Source organism: Lithobates pipiens, unplaced genomic scaffold (assembly GCF_037356315.1).
Source record: "Lithobates pipiens isolate NorthernLeopardFrog02 unplaced genomic scaffold, aLitPip1_a1.2 Scaffold_56, whole genome shotgun sequence".
Taxonomy (NCBI): domain Eukaryota; kingdom Metazoa; phylum Chordata; class Amphibia; order Anura; family Ranidae; genus Lithobates; species Lithobates pipiens.
In genome coordinates, this window is record NW_027507878.1 from 950,955 (window position 1) to 967,047 (window position 16,093).

At 39.1% G+C, this 16,093-nt stretch overlaps 1 protein-coding gene across 1 annotated transcript; it reads right to left on the bottom strand.

Moving 5' to 3' along the window:
- Positions 1-1,322: 1,322 nt before the first annotated feature.
- On the bottom strand, positions 1,323-13,668 carry LOC143958008 (osteocalcin-like). Its single transcript, XM_077467452.1, has 4 exons — positions 13,296-13,668; positions 10,153-10,194; positions 8,164-8,236; positions 1,323-1,800 (listed from the first exon to the last, which is right to left on the bottom strand). The coding sequence occupies exons 1-4, from the start codon at positions 13,351-13,353 to the stop codon at positions 1,671-1,673; spliced, it is 303 nt and encodes a 100-aa protein (XP_077323578.1). The 5' UTR covers positions 13,354-13,668; the 3' UTR covers positions 1,323-1,670.
- Positions 13,669-16,093: the final 2,425 nt, after the last annotated feature.

Sequence of the window (16,093 nt, forward strand, 5' to 3'; positions counted from 1 at the left end):
ATCATTAATTTCAATTATTATTATTCATTTCAATTATTAATATAACTATTATATTCTCTTTTTTTTGTATGATATTTATTATGATATTTATTTCTGTGGATTAATACTTTTTTGGTGAATTTTTATATATTATTTTAATATTGTTTAGATTAGCTATTGATTATGCTCATAGTTTTTATGGCCCTGTTTTATGGCTCAACACCTGATACAAGCACATTTGGTTATTTTCAATAAATATATTGTGTTGTGGCGCTCCGCGTTGCACAGTAGAGTCGCCCAACAAACTACACTTCAGCGCGCCAAGTCGTCGCACATACCGTGAGTTGCGTCACCCATGCAGGTCATGTGAATATTTTCATCTGGTGTGCCGTAGAACATGTGCAATTAGTTTAGTGACAAATTTTGTTAATTCAGGTAACATCAGAATTAACGAAAACTTAACAAGTTTTTGCGAATATTCGTAAAATTTGAATATTCGAAAATCGAAAATACCTAAAATTTAAGAATTCGAAAATCCGTAGATCCAAAAACCCGAAAATTTTAAAATCTGAAATAACTAACTAACTATTATATTATAGCAATTCATAAATTTGAAAATGAGAAAGAAAAAATCCGAATATTCTAAATAATAACTAACTAACAATAACGAACTATCAAATTATAGGTATTGGAATTTCCTTTCCAATTTATCTGTTAGTGAACGTTAGTAATACGAATTTATCCGAAATAACGAATGTTGCATTTAAACAAATGGAACGTAACAAATTAATAATAATAAATTACAATAATAAATAATAATAAAACGTTATTATTGTTGTTATTAATTCTATACATTCCATTTTGTTTAGATGCGGCATTCGTTATTTTGGATAGTTCGTAACTTTGGATAAATTCGTATTCATTATGTTCGTCAACAGCCAAATTTTAAAGGAAATTCCAATATTCCAATAAATTCCAATAGAAATTCCAATTCCAAAAATTTCCAATTAAATTCCAATTTAATAATTCGTTATTATTAGTTAGTTATTATTTAGAATTTTTGTTCTCATTTTAATATTTATGAATTGCGATCATATCGAATGACCCCCCCAAAAAAAAAAAAGCCCAAACACATTTTTTCGGCAGCGCACGTCTGGTGTGCGGTGTGAATGTGACGCTCTTGAGCCCGGTGCCGTGATGCAGATTAATATGCGTGTGCTAACTCACAGGCCAATGGATTGCACCTTAACACTTCCAGCCCCTCCCACCAGCATCATCCCAGATAGAGAAGCCTAGAGACCCACCCAGCGATGACATCACTGGCTGTAAAAGAAGGTAGGTAATGAAAATAGGAAAAGCTTTATTTATAAATGTCATTAGCATTTTGATGGGGATGTGGAAGGTGAATTATAAGCAGATTAATGAAAAAAAAACGTTATTAGGCAGCAAAAAACATTTATTTTTTCTCTGTTTGTGCGGAGACATTTCATTCTTTGGAGGTGTCCGGAGTCGGAAGTCGGGAGTCGGAGCCGGGCGTCGGCTGAGCAGGAAATAATAAAAGCTGATAATGAGAAAGCCACATTGTCCGCCCTTGGTTGGAAGTCTCGGAAGAAGAAGAAGAAGAAGAAGAAGAAGGAGGAGGAGGTGCATTGTTGGCGCAGTGGGTGGGGCTGTCCTCATCTCGCCGCTCCTCACACCCGTCCGAAGTAGGTCTGGTAGGCCTGGTGGAAGCCGACCCATTCAGAGAGCTGATCACACGGCCAATAATTCTCACACTGCTCCTTCTTCACCTCCATGGGGGGCTTTATACGAGGATAGAACCTGGACAGGAGGGGGCACCAGAGAGCATCAGGGCAGGAACCGCACAACAAAACATTGGATTTTTTTTTTTAGGTTATTAATTTCATTTTTTTTTATTCGTTTTCAACCGGATTTACATTTTTTCCAATGCAGTATTAAAGTATTTAAATAAAACATATTGAATCGATTTGAATTCATCGTGAAGAATAGCTGGTTCTATTCTCTTCTAAATTCAAAAAGATGGTTCTATTCTTTCTATTTTATTTAATTCTTTTATATATTTTTTTTCTATTCCATTATTTTTTTTATTTTTTATTCTATTCAAATCTAATTTTATTATTTTATACTCTATTCTCTTTTATTCTATTGTATTCTTTTAGAAATTTGAATTTTGGAAGACGGCTATATTCTATTTTATTCTATACTTTTAAAATGTATTCAAATTTTTTTCTATTATTTTATATTCTATTCTCTTTTATTCTATTGCATTCTTTTAGAAATTAGAATTTTGGAAGATGGCTATATTCTATTTTATTCTATACTTTTTAAATCTATTCAATTTTTTTTCTATTATTTTATATTCTATTGTCTTTTATTCTATTGCATTGTTTTAGAAATTTGAATTTTGGAAGATGGCTATATTCTATACTTTTTAAATCTATTCTATTTTTTTTCTATTATTTTATATTCTATTCTCTTTTATTCTATTGCATTCTTTTAGAAATTTGAATTTTGGAAGATGGCTATATTCTATTTTATTCTATACTTTTTAAATCTATTCTATTTTTTTTCTATTATTTTATATTCTATTCTCTTTTATTCTATTGCATTCTTTTAGAAATTCGAATTTTGGAAGATGGCTATATTCTTTCTATTTTATTCTATACTTTTTAAATCTATTCTATTTTTTTTTCTATTATTTTATATTCTATTCTCTTTTATTCTATTGCATTCTTTTAGAAATTCGAATTTTGGAAGATGGCTATATTCTTTCTATTTTATTCTATACTTTTTAAATCTATTCTATTTTTTTTCTATTCTTTTCTATTATTTTATATTCTATTCTCTTTTATTCTATTGTATTCTTTTAGAAATTCAAATTTTGGAAGACGGGTATATTCTATTTTATTCCATACTTTTTCATATCTATTCTATTTTTTTTTCTACTCTTTTCTATTATTTTATATTTTAGTCTCTTTCATTCTATTGTATTCTTTTTGAAATTAGAATTTTGCAAGACAGCTATATTCTCTCTTTTTTATTCTATTCAAGCTTGCAAAGCGTTACCCAATCACGGCAGTGTGAATAGCTGATTGTCAAGGAGCGGGGCCCGGGAAGCCGGCCGCTGCATTCTTAACAACGAATAAGTCACCTGCTGTCCACGGGCATCCCCGCTGACAGCTGAATGAAAAGAAAAACGTTGCCGGCAATATAAAATTGTGAGGAAAAAAAAAAAACGTGCCCCCCCCCCCCCCCCCAATCCAGACCCTTATCTGGGCATGCAGCCTGGCAGGCCAGGAAAAGGGAAGGGGGGGGGGGAAGACTAGCAGCCCTCCCTTGAACCATACCAGGCCACATGCATTCAACATGAGGGAGTGCCTTTGGGTGGGGGGGCCAAACCCCCCTCATCGGGCTCCTCCCCCTCACACCAAAGCACCTTGTCCACATATTGATGGGAACAAGGGCCTCTTCTCCACAACCCTGGCCGATGGTTGCGGGGGTCTGCGGGTAGGGGGGCTTTTCGGAATCTGGAAGCCCCCTTTAACAAGGGGAATCCCAGATCCTGCCCCCCCCCATGTAAATGAGTATTGGGTACATTGTACCCCTACCCATTCACCAAAAAAAAAAAGTGGTAAAAAGAAAAAAAAAAAAACACGCTCACAGTTTTTGACAATTCCTTGTTAACCCTTTCATGACTAAGCCTATTTTTGGAATTTGGTGTTTACAAGTTAAAATCCATATTTTTTGCTAGAAAATTACTTGGAACCCCCAAACATTATATATATTTTTTTAGCAGAGGCTCTAGAGAATAAAACGGCGATTGTTGCAATATTTTATGTCACACGGTATTTGCGCAGTGGTGTTTTAAACGCAACTTTTTGGGAAAAGGGACACTTTCATGAATAAAAAAAAAACAAAACAGTAAAATTAGCCCAATTTTTTTGCGAAATGTGAAAGATAATATTACGCCGAGTAAATAGATACCAAACATGTCACACTTTATAATTGCGCGCACTTGTAGATTGACGACAAAGTACGGTACCTAAAAATCTCAATAGGCGACGCTTTAAACATTTTTTACGGTTACCAGGTTAGCGTTACAGAGGAGGTCTACTGCTAGAATTATTGCTCTCGCTCTGACGATCGCGGCGATACCTCACATGTGTGACTTGAACACCGTTTACGTACGCGGGCGCGACTTCCGCATGCGTTTTCTTTGCTTCGCGAGCTCGCGGGGACGGCGGGCGCTTTGAAATTTTTTTTTTTATTTTTTTATTTATTTTATTTATTTTTAAATGACTAAATTGTTTAAAAAAAAAAAAAAAAATTTGATCACTTTTATTGCTGTCACAAGGAATGTAAACATCCCTTGTGACAGTAATAGGCGGTGACAGGTCCTCTTTATGGAGGGATCGGGGGTCTAAAAGACCCCCCACCCCTCCTTTACACTTCAATGTATTCAGATCGGCGAAAACGGCGATTCTGAATACCGGATATTTTTTTAAAACCGGCGCCATTGGCAGCCGAGTAAACGGGAAGTGACGTCATGACGTCGCTTCCGTGTTTACGATGAGGAGACTGGAACGAAGCCGATTACGGCTTCGTTCCAGTTCCTCCCCAGCAGCCAGAGCCGACGGATCTTTAATCGGTGCTCCCGATCGAGCGGGAGCACCGGTAACAGCGGCGAGAGGCGGCGGGAGGGGGGGGCGTCCCCTCCCGTTCCTCCGGCATAACAGCCGAGCGGCTTTTAGCCGCATCGGTTGTTATGCCTGGATAGCCAATCGCCTGCTGTAAAAATCGGTACCGGGATGATGCCTGCAGGTGCGGGCATCATCCCGGTATAACCCCCGGAAGCCGAGTACGCAGATGTGCGTACGCTCGGCGGGAAAGGGTTAAAGAGGAGTTTCCCTTAAAAAAAAAAAAAAAAATTTTTTTAAAAGTCAGCAGCTACAAATACTGCAGCTGCTAACTTTTAATAGCTCATCCCCCCTCCTCTCAGTGGCACCGGCATTGCAACTGTGGGCACTAGGGTTGCCACCTGTCCAGGATTCACCCGGACAGTTCGGGTTTTGAATCATGTGTTCGGGTTTCAGTCCACCTGAAACCCGGACACATTATTCAGACCAGGCTGTGGCTGAGTGATTTGGCCACAGCCACCGTGTGCCAAGGCGCACTCTTTGCATTACATTACTACTCTCCTTGGGCACCCAAATGTACCCCAGGTCTTTAATAATCCTATAGTGTTTACAGAAAAAAATAAATTAAAAAATTCCCTGTGTTGCAAAAGTGTTCGGGTTTGGCTTGAAGAAAAAGGTGGCAACCCTAGTGGGCACCCGGCTGTGGCTTCACAGCCGGGCATCCACTGCACATGCGTGAGTGGCACTGCTCAGCCGTGATTGGCCGCGCAGTCATCTGGGACCTGTCACATGTCCCAGATGACTGACAGGAGGGAGGGGGCGGAGCTGAGCCCTTCCTGCGCTGAGTGGAAGTGATGTTAGGAGCCCAGGCACTGAAGGAGGCAGACTACGAGGGACCCCCTAGCAACAGGCATTTAGAGGCGAGTTAAAAAAAAAATATTTTCCAAATTTGTTTTTCTTTTTAGGAATTTTAAACATATTTTTTTTCGTGTGTGTGGAACACCACTTTAACCACTTTCAGCCCCCGGACCATTTTGCTGGCCAAAGACCAGACCACTTTTTGCCATTCGGCACTGCGTCGCTTTAATTGACAATTGAGCGGCCGTGCGAAGTGGCTCCCAAACAAAATTGGCGTCTTTTTTTCCCCACAAATAGAGCTTTCTTTTGGTGGTATTTGATCACCTCTGCGGTTTTTATTTTTTGCGCTATAAACAAAAATAGAGCGACAATTTTGAAAAAAAAACGCATTATTTTTTACTTTTTGTTATAATAAATATCCCCAAAAATATATAAAAAAATATTTTTCCCTCAGTTTAGGCCGATACGTATTCTTCTACATATTTTTGGTAAAAAAAAAAAAAAAATCGCAATAAGCGAATATTGATTGGTTTGCGCAAAAGTTATAGCGTTTACAAAATAGGGGATAGTTTTATGGCATTTTTATTAATAATTTTTTTACTAGTAATGGCGGCGATCAGCAATTTTTATCGTGACTGCGACATTATGGCGGACGCATCGGACGTTTTTGACACATTTTTGGGACCATTGTCATTTATACAGCGATCAGTGCTGTATAAATGCAGTGATTCCTGTGTAAATGACACTGGCAGTGAAGGGGTTAACCAGTGGGTGGCAGTGTAGGGGTTAAGTGTTCCTAGGGGCGTGTTACTAACTGTGGGGGGGTTGGGCTTTCATTTAGTGAACACTGATCTCTGCTCCAATCACATGGAGCAGAGATCAGCGTCACTTGTTGCTAGGCAGAACGGGGAAATGCTGTTTACAATGGCATCTCTCCGTTCAGCCGCCCTGTGAGACGATCGCGGGTGTGCCCACAGCGATCGAGTCCGCGGGACCTGCGACCGGACTCACGGGGGTCCTGACCAGCACGCTCGCGATGGCAGGGCGGCATTAAAGATTGGACGTACCTGTACGCCAATATGCCTGCCCGTGCCATTCTGCCGACGTGCGCTGGCCGGGAACCGGTTAAGTTAAAAAAAACAATGTCACGGGCGGAGCTTTTTTTTCTTCTTTTTCTGATGGTACGGGCGGCATGATTGACGATGGATCTACATCAGGGGACACTATTTTTTTATTTTTTAATAAAGGAATTGTCAAAAACTCCTGTCACCTGTACAACGTACCCCATACTCGTAAATTTTTTTGTTTTTTTTTTGTATTGCTGGAAATAACTTGCAACCACAAGTCAATTTAAATGTCATGTTTTTTCTTTATAAATGTCAGTTTTGCTGCAGCAGGTTCTATACATGGTACAGATGTGCCACTTTACAGGCAGTCTAAAGGGGACCCCTCCCCCCCCAGGTATGATATTTAAAGGTATTTTTAATTGTTATTGTTTTTACTTTAAGCATTATTAAAAATCACTGCTTCTTTAAAAATGTTTTTTTTTTTAAATGTGTGCGCATTGATACATGTCCCCCCAGGGCAGTACCCGGACCTCCATACCCCTTTTATGGCCAATTACCTCCATATAAGCCTTCAAAATGGGCATTGTAGATATTTTTCTGGAGTTCTGATGCATTCAAATCTTTTCTTTTCTTTTTTATTTTCTATTTTCTACTTAAATATATTCTATTTTTTGCTATTTTATTCTATTCTTTTCTAAACTTGAATTTAGAAAGATGGTCAAAATGAAGCACCTGGGAAGGACCTCAGAAGCATTTCAGAGGAGAGGAGAGTTATAGAGGAAGGAGCAGAGTCCTCCAGCAGAGCAGAGTATTTCAGGAGAGGAGAGGAGAGTTATAGAGGAAGGAGCAGAGTCCTCCAGCAGAGCAGAGTATTTCAGGAGAGGAGAGGAGAGTTATAGAGGAAGGGCCAGAGTCCTCCAGTAGTGAAGAGTATTTCAGGAGAAGAGAGTTATAGAGGGAGGAGCAGAGTCCTTCAGCAGAGTATTTCAGGAGAGGAGAGTTATAGAGGAAGGGGCAGAGTCCTCCAGCAGAGTATTTCAGGAGAGGAGAGTTATAGAGGAAGGAGCAGAATCCTCCAGAAGTGCAGAGTATTTCAGGAGAGGAGTGTTATAGAGGAAGGAGCAGAGTCCTCCAGCAGTGCAGAGTATTTCAGGAGAGGAGAGTTATAGAGGGAGGAGCAAAGTCCTCCAGCAGTGCAGAGTATTTCAGGAGAGGAGAGTTATAGAGGAAGGGCCAGAGTCCTCCAGTAGTGAAGAGTATTTCAGGAGAAGAGAGTTATAGAGGGAGGAGCAGAGTCTTTCAGCAGAGTATTTCAGGAGAGGAGAGTTATAGAGGAAGGGGCAGAGTCCTCCAGCAGAGTATTTCAGGAGAGGAGAGTTATAGAGGAAGGAGCAGAGTCCTCCAGCAGTGCAGAGTATTTCAGGAGAGGAGAGTTCTGGAGAAAGGAGCAGAGACCCCCAGCAGTGCAGAGTATTTAAGGAGAGGAGAGTTATAGAGGAAGGGGCAGAGTCCTCCAGCAGAGTATTTCAGGAGAGGAGAGTTATAGAGGGAGGAGCCGAGTCCTCCAGCGGTGATCTGTCCTCTCTATGGTGGACACTTACCTCTCATAATAGTCGTAGGCCCTCTTGTGGCGATTGATGAGGGCGTGTGCTGAGCTCCTCTGGATCTTCACCTCTGGAAGAAGAGAAAGGAGTCCAGAGATCTGATTGTCATCAATAATAAAATATTTTGCTTTATGACATCTTACTACTTTTCTTTTTGTGGGCTATTCTAGGTAATCTGACCAGTAACACAGCTCCTGTATTAGAGCGCCCCCCCCCGCATTCTGGGATGAAGGAGCACAGACTCCCCCCACCTTTGGACAGCAGCATTGTCACAGTCTGGGGGGAGGGAAGTGGTAGATGGACTAGCAGATTTAGATACACTAACACATTGAAACCAAAGTATACACTTTATAAGTAGTTACAGTAATGCCGAGTACACGCGATCGCACATTCCGACAACATAATCCATGGATTTTCTCTGACGGATGTTGGCTCACACAAATCTTGTCGGGAAATTTCGAACGTCAAGAACGCCGGTGACGTACAACACGAACGGCGAGCCGAGAAAAATGAAGTTCAATACCCGGTGCGGCTCTTCTGCTCCATTCCGAGCGCGCGTGGAATTTTGTGCGTCGGAATTGTGTGCACACGATCGGAATTTCCGACATAACGGATTTTGTTGTCGGAAAAATTGAGATCCAGATCTCTAAATTTTGTTTTTCGGATATTCCGACGGAAAATGCCCGATGGAGCCCCACGCACGGTCAGAATTTCAACAAGCTCCCATCGCACATTTTCCGCGTGGACGCGGCATAACAGTTTTGCTGATTTTGGGATAAAGGTTTTCCATAAATCAATAAAAGCCAATCAGTGTAAGCACCCCTTTGAGTGGTACATGTATAGGTGTGTGCCGGGTGTGCCTGGGCACTCCCTAATCACCCCGTGGAGCACAGATTCCCCCAAAGCTCTTTAAAAAAAAAAAAAAAATGTAAAAAAACAAACAAACAAATAAATATAATTGTAAAAAGTAATGCAAAACTAAAATAACTACTGACCCCCAACCTCTGCCCTACTGACTACATTTTCACATTGTTTGTGTGTGTATGTAGATATAGATTGTATATATATATATATATATATATATATATATATATATATATATATATATATATATATATATAGATATATATATATATATACGCACACACACGCCAGCCACTTTTTTATATCCACCTTGCTAGTAGTGGGTTAGACCCCCTGTATTAGGTCCAACGTGCTAGTAGCGGGTTGGACCCCCTTTGGCCTTCATTCTTGGTGGCATAAATACAACAAGGTGTTGGAAACGTTCCTCAGAGATTTTGCTCCATAGTGATATCACTGCATTAAAATTCAGTATAAAAAAAATAAAAAATTGCTTTTGCAAAACTGCTGCACAAATACCATGTGACATAAAAAAAAACAAAAAATAAAAAAACAATCGCCATTTTGTTCCCTAGGGTCTAAAAAAAAAAATTATAATATATATAATCAATAGATATATATATAATTTTTGAGGGTTCTAATTATTTTTTCTAGCAAAAAATACAGATTTAAACTTATAAACAAAAATTGCCTATTTACTTGGCGTAACATAATCTTTCACATCATACAAAAAAAAAATTAAAAAAAAAAAAAAATATTGGGGTAACTATTGTGTTTTTTTTTTTTTTATTATTCATTAAAGTGTATTTTTTCCCCAAAAAATTGCATTTGCAAAACCGTTGAGCAAATACCGTGTGACATAAAAAAATTACAATTATCGCCATTTTATTCTCTAGGGTCTCTGGTTTAAAAAAAATAAAAAATAAATATATATATATATATATATATATATATATATATATATATATATATATATATATATATATATATATATATATATAGTTTTCTAGCAAAAAATACAGATTTTTACTTGAAAACAAAAAGTGCCAGAAAAGGCCGGGTCAGCAAGTGGATAATTCTGGACCAAACAGTCATTATTATAAAGGACGGATGTGATTGGTTCACCTTTGGCGTCGATCCCATGTCTTGATTTCTCAGGGGCGGGACCTGAAGGAACATAAAAAGAGAAGATGAAGTTTTCTGTTCTGTAGAGACGGATTAAGTAATGAACACAGAATTCTCTGAAGGGCTTTCACACTCGGATTTCACCGCACACTGTGAGCTTCTCACACTTTGCATTGGAAGCTGCAGCAAGTCAGATGGAGCCCCGCCCCCATTTCCTGGCTGGAGGACGTCCAGCACTTTCATCCCTTAGCCTGGCTGTCCCTGGCCCCGCCCCTTTCACTCATTGGACTTAATTTCTTTTAATCAGAGGCTCAGCATCACATGTGGGCGTTACCTATGCAAATACAGCCTGTCTAGGAACGCCCACTCCTCCAGATGGACACCCGCCCATTAAGAAGGGTTAAAATTTAAGCACCACACCACGGCCAAGAGGTCCAGATACAACTTTGTTCCATTAAAGGCCAGGGGTACAATTCAAGAAATACCCAACGCGTTTCGGGGGTCTAAGTACTTCAGTTAGGCTGCCAAACAACGGCCCATCTCTGACAGGGATTAATAAAAAAAAAAAAAAAAAAAAAAAAAAAAAAAAAAGGTATGCATGGCTACACTGTCCCTGATTGGGAGCAATGTCCCTCTTTCCTCCTCATTTGTCCCTCATTTTGGTCTGAAGCACTTTTTATCTTTCAAAAAGTATTTTCCAGAGCTAAATCTTTCATCAAATTTCTACATTGCTACATAGTAAATTTCAAAATCCAAAATAATTAAAACATTTTTGGTATAATTCTCATTTAAGGGGGCGTGTCCTATGCCTTCATACTTTTGTTAATAGTCGTCCCTCGTTCCCATCTCAGAAAGTTGGGAAGTGTTGGGGGGTGGGGGGGGTTTAAAGAAAATGGAAAGGTTTTATTCAAAAGTATCATTAACATGTTGATGGGGGGGGGGGGTCAAAGTCAAAATATCAGCAGATTAAACTTCAGCTGGCAAATTGAAGGTATCAGATGCATTACTTTCCTGCTATAGACATTTTAGATTGTAAGCTCTAGTGAGCAGAACCCTCAGATTCTTCCTGTATTGAATTGTATTTTATAGTTAAATCCTGTATATTAATAATAGTAATAATATATAAATTCTGTGTAACAATGATCTAAATCCTGTATAATAATATTATGAATATAAATCCTGTATGATAATATATATAAATGTAATATAATAATAGTTTATAAATCCTGTATAATAATAATAATATATAAATACTGTATAAAAAAATATTATTATTATTCAGGATCTATATATTTTATACAGGATTTATATATTAATTATAATACAGTATTTATATACTATTATTAGTATTTGTATAATACAGGATTTATATTATCATAAAGGATTTATATATAATTAGTATACAGAATTTATATATAATTGTGATTATACAGAATTTTTATATTGTTAATCTTATTATTCTTATTATTATACAAGATTTATATACTATTATTATTTAGTATTATTATACAGGATTTATATTATTATTAATAATATATAAATCCTGTATAATACTAATACAAATATATAAATCCGATATAACAATATATAAATCCTGTATATATTATTATTATTATTTATATATCATTATAATAATACAGGATTTATATATTTTATTATTATTATAATACAGGATTTATATATCATACAGGATTTATATATAATTATTATTGTACAGAATTTATATATTTTATTATTATTATTATTAATAATAATATAAATCCTGTATAATACTAATAGAAATATAATATATAAATCCTATATAATAATAATAATAATATATAAATCCTGATTATTATTATTTTTATTAATAATATTATTATAATCCAGAATTGATATATTATTATACAGGATTTATATATTTTACTATTATTATAATACAGGAGTTATATATTATTATTATTATTATACAGGATTTATATATATTATTGTACATAATTTATATTTCTATTATTATTATAATACAGGATTTATAGACTATTATTATTTAATATTATCATTATACAGGATTTATAGACTATTATTTATTATTATCATTATACAGGATTTATATATTATTATCATACAGGATATTATTAATTATAATAATATAAATCCTGTATAATAATAATAATAATAATAATAATAAATAATAGAACTATCCTGAAAGAATAGAGAAATCTCACCTCTGACAACTCTCACCGGCACAGGTGTCCCCCGCGGGGACATTGCCCTTTACCTCCTGTTCCGGTGACAACTGGCGGATTGTAGACTTCCTCTCTGGTAGAAATAATTAGACATTCAGACTGCAATGCTGTCCCTGATCTTCTAAGGAATCAAAGTACTAGTGGTTGTCTATATGAACTCCCTACCCCAATCTGTCAGGCTGTCCCCTGATCTGTCCATCTTCAGACGATCCCTGAAAACCCTTCTCTTCAAAGAATCCTATCCGGCTTCTAACTAATACTCCCTCCATCAGCTCATCCCCCACAGCTATTACCTTTTGTATCAATTGACCCTTCTTTTTTAGATTGTAAGCTCTAACGAGCCGGGCTCTCTGATACCAAATTGTAATGTACACTGTAATGTCTGCCTTCATGTTGTAAAGCGCTGTGCAAACTGTTGGCGCTATATAAATTCTGTATAATAATAATAAAAGCAATCACAGCAGAGCCTGTACGGCGTTTCAGGCTCCATTCACATACACTGCGGCTGCGTCTCCCAGCGGGGGGGTCCGGTGCGTCCTCGTTCACAGATTCCGGTGCGAATCAGGTTTTTGATTTGGTGCCGAAGACGCACAGGACCCCTTTTCCAAACGCGGAGCGCAGCCGCCCCGCAGCCGTGCGAACCGAGCCGGTCGCCCTCTCCCGTCATGCCGATTGGACGCGGGGAAACCCTGCCTCCAATTCACATGTAGGTGAAGCCGGCCGCAGCCCCGAGCTGATTTGAGTTGATGAATGTGGAGCAGTAAAGTGCAATCGCCGCGCCGGAATACAAAGCAGGAAGCACGGAACGCGCTGTTAGGAAGGACAAAACGCAACAACGTAACCGTGAAAATATTCACAAGCGAAATGAGGCTGAACAATGATTATTATAAAATCTGAGAGACCCAGAAATCCTCCAACCTTGTTGGGTCAGGACGGCGGCCGCCCCCAGCAGCGTCAGGACAATCAGCGTGTTCATGGCGATGCGCGCTTTGCGTCTTTATCCTCCTCTCCTCGTCTCTCTCGCTCTGATCCCCCAGCTGGTGAGTCTCTCTGGCAGTGTGCAAGGGACTGGGTCTGGTCTGCGTTAACGTCCCTCTTATATAACGGCGCAGCGCGCCGGAGCCTCCGGTAGCCAAATTCCTGGAAGGTCAGCTCATGCTTCGGAAATGGGATCCAGAGGTTCTGGAATCCGCCTTATCGCCCCGCTTCACCCCGCCGAGGATCCCGTCTGTCCTCCAGATATTCATATATGTCACATAAGTATATGTCATCGTGCTTTTACTTCATTTCTTTTTCTTTTTTTTCTTTTTTTCTCCATATTTCTCTCGGTCTGGCAGCACACGTGTCACACGGCAACCCAACATCCCCATTACAGGGATGAGATTACTTCCAGCAGCGGAAATCTCCTCCCGATGGGGAATACAGATGTGAAAATCCTCATAATAATCAGCAACCTTCAGTAACAGAATAAAAAAAAAATAAAAAAAAATAAAAAAAAAGTGTTTTTTTCTTTGTATTATATATATATATATGCAATTCGTTTCAATCCGAATACAAATTCGGATGAATTTTGTGGTTATTCGGATGTATCCGAATGAAAAAGTAAAGAATAGTAACGAATTTAGTTGAAATCCGTTAAAATTCGTTTTGTTTGTTTGCCTAACGAATTCCAACTTTTCATAAAGATTATAATTCGGATCGGACACGAAAAAAAAAAACGATCGACTCGATTTGAATTCTATGTGAAGAAATAGCCGGTTGTTAAGCAGCGTGCCAAGAAGCCGGCCGCCCGCGTCCTTAGCAACCGACGAGTCATCGTCTGTCAGCGGGCTCAAGACATTAGGCTGTGCCCGGGTCCAAGAATGAAATGCTGCCCCCCCCCCCCAAAAAAATTTTTTTTTATAAAATTACGCCCCCCCCCCCCCCCATACATTATTTTTTATCATTAAAAAATAAAATGTAATTTTTCAGGAAGTCAGATTTACATGCAACAGCACCTTATCTACCGTATTTGCCGGCGTATAAGACGACCTTTTACAGTAAAAAAAAAATGAGCAAAAAGCTGGGGTCGTCTTATACGCCGGATATAAAGCTGGGGTTATCATATGTCAGCCGTCCGCTGGATTTTAAGCCCTCCGGATACTCGCCGAGTGTGCGGTAATACTGTATACATACAATATACACCGCTGAGCCAATCCCGGCGAGCGATGTATTCTATTAATGAATACAGCGCCTGCTCTGATTGGAGTAACAACCTCTGCAGCCTGCTCGGATTGGCTGTGAGAGTCAGAGGAGCGGGCTGATGATGCAACAGCCTCTGCCAATCCGAGCAGGCTGCAGAGGTTGTTACTCCAATCCGAGCAGGCACTGTATGCAATAATAGAATGCATAGCTTGCCGTGATTGGCTAAGGGCGGTATACTATATGTATACTGTGAGACAGCATGTTACCCGGCGCCAACTTCGTTTCTGAACATACGGAATTCCTGCATAAGGGGGTCGTCTTATACAGTGAGTACAGCACAAAACCAACTTTTTAAATTGAAAAGTAGGGGGTCGTCTTATATGCCCAGCCGCCTTATACGCCGGCAAATACGGTATATGCAAAATGATATAACATACCATTACGTTCAATTCCAAGGGGTGGGCTAAGGCAGGATATAGACAGGCTAGGGTAGTATATAGACAGGCTAGAGCAGGATATAGACAGGCTAGGGTAATATACAGACAGGCTAGGGTAGTATATGGGCAGGCTAGGGTAGTATATGGACAGGCTAGGGTAGTATATGGACAGGCTAGGGTAATATATAGACAGGCTAGGGTAATATATAGACAGGCTAGGGTAATATATAGACAGGCTAGAGTAGGATATAGACAGGCTAGGGTAGTATATGGACCGGCTAGGGTAGTATATAGACAGGCTAGGGCAGGCTATAGACAGGCTAGGGTAATATACAGGCAGGCTAGGGTAGTATATAGGCAGGCTAGGGTAGTATATGTGCAGGCTAGGGTAGTATATGGGCAGGCTAGGGTAATATATAGACAGGCTAGGGTAATATATAGACAGGCTAGGGTAATATATAGACAGGCTAGGGTAGTATATAGACAGGCTAGGGTAATATATAGACAGGCTAGGGTAGTATATAGACAGGCTAGGGTAATATATAGACAGGCTAGGGTAGTATATAGACAGGCTAGGGTAGTATATAGACAGGCTAGGGCAGGCTATAGACAGGCTAGGGTAATATACAGACAGGCTAGGGTAGTATACGGACAGGCTAGGGTAGTATACGGACAGGCTAGGGTAGTATATGGACAGGCTAGGGTAGTATATGGACAGGCTAGGGTAGTATATGGACAGGCTAGGGTAGTATATGGGCAGGCTAGGGTAGTATATGGGCAGGCTAGGGTAGTATATGGGCAGGCTAGGGTAGTATATGGGCAGGCTAGGGTAGTATATGGACAGGCTAGGGTAGTATATGGACAGGCTAGGGTAGTATATGGACAGGCTAGGGTAGTATATGGACAGGCTATGGATTCATTTTTTAATGGATTTGTCAAAAAATTGTCAGTTTTTTTGGTGAATGTGTAGGGGTACAATATAAATAAAACATACATATAAATACCCATTCACATAAAGGGAGGGGGGGGAGGCAGGATCTGGGGGTCCACTTGTTAAAGGGGGCTTCCAGATTACGATAAGCTGCCCGCCCGCAA

What these genes read in the sequence shown, in the direction of transcription:
- LOC143958008 (XM_077467452.1), bottom strand. Translation starts at nt 13,353, where the DNA reads ATGAACACGCTGATTGTCCTGACGCTGCTGGGGGCGGCCGCCGTCCTG. An exon ending in CGCCGTCCTGACCCAACAAG is followed by an intron (nt 10,195 to 13,295) that starts GTTGGAGGATTT and finishes ATGTTCCTTCAG; the next exon opens with GTCCCGCCCCTGAGAAATCA. An exon ending in ACATGGGATCGACGCCAAAG is followed by an intron (nt 8,237 to 10,152) that starts GTGAACCAATCA and finishes CTCTTCTTCCAG; the next exon opens with AGGTGAAGATCCAGAGGAGC.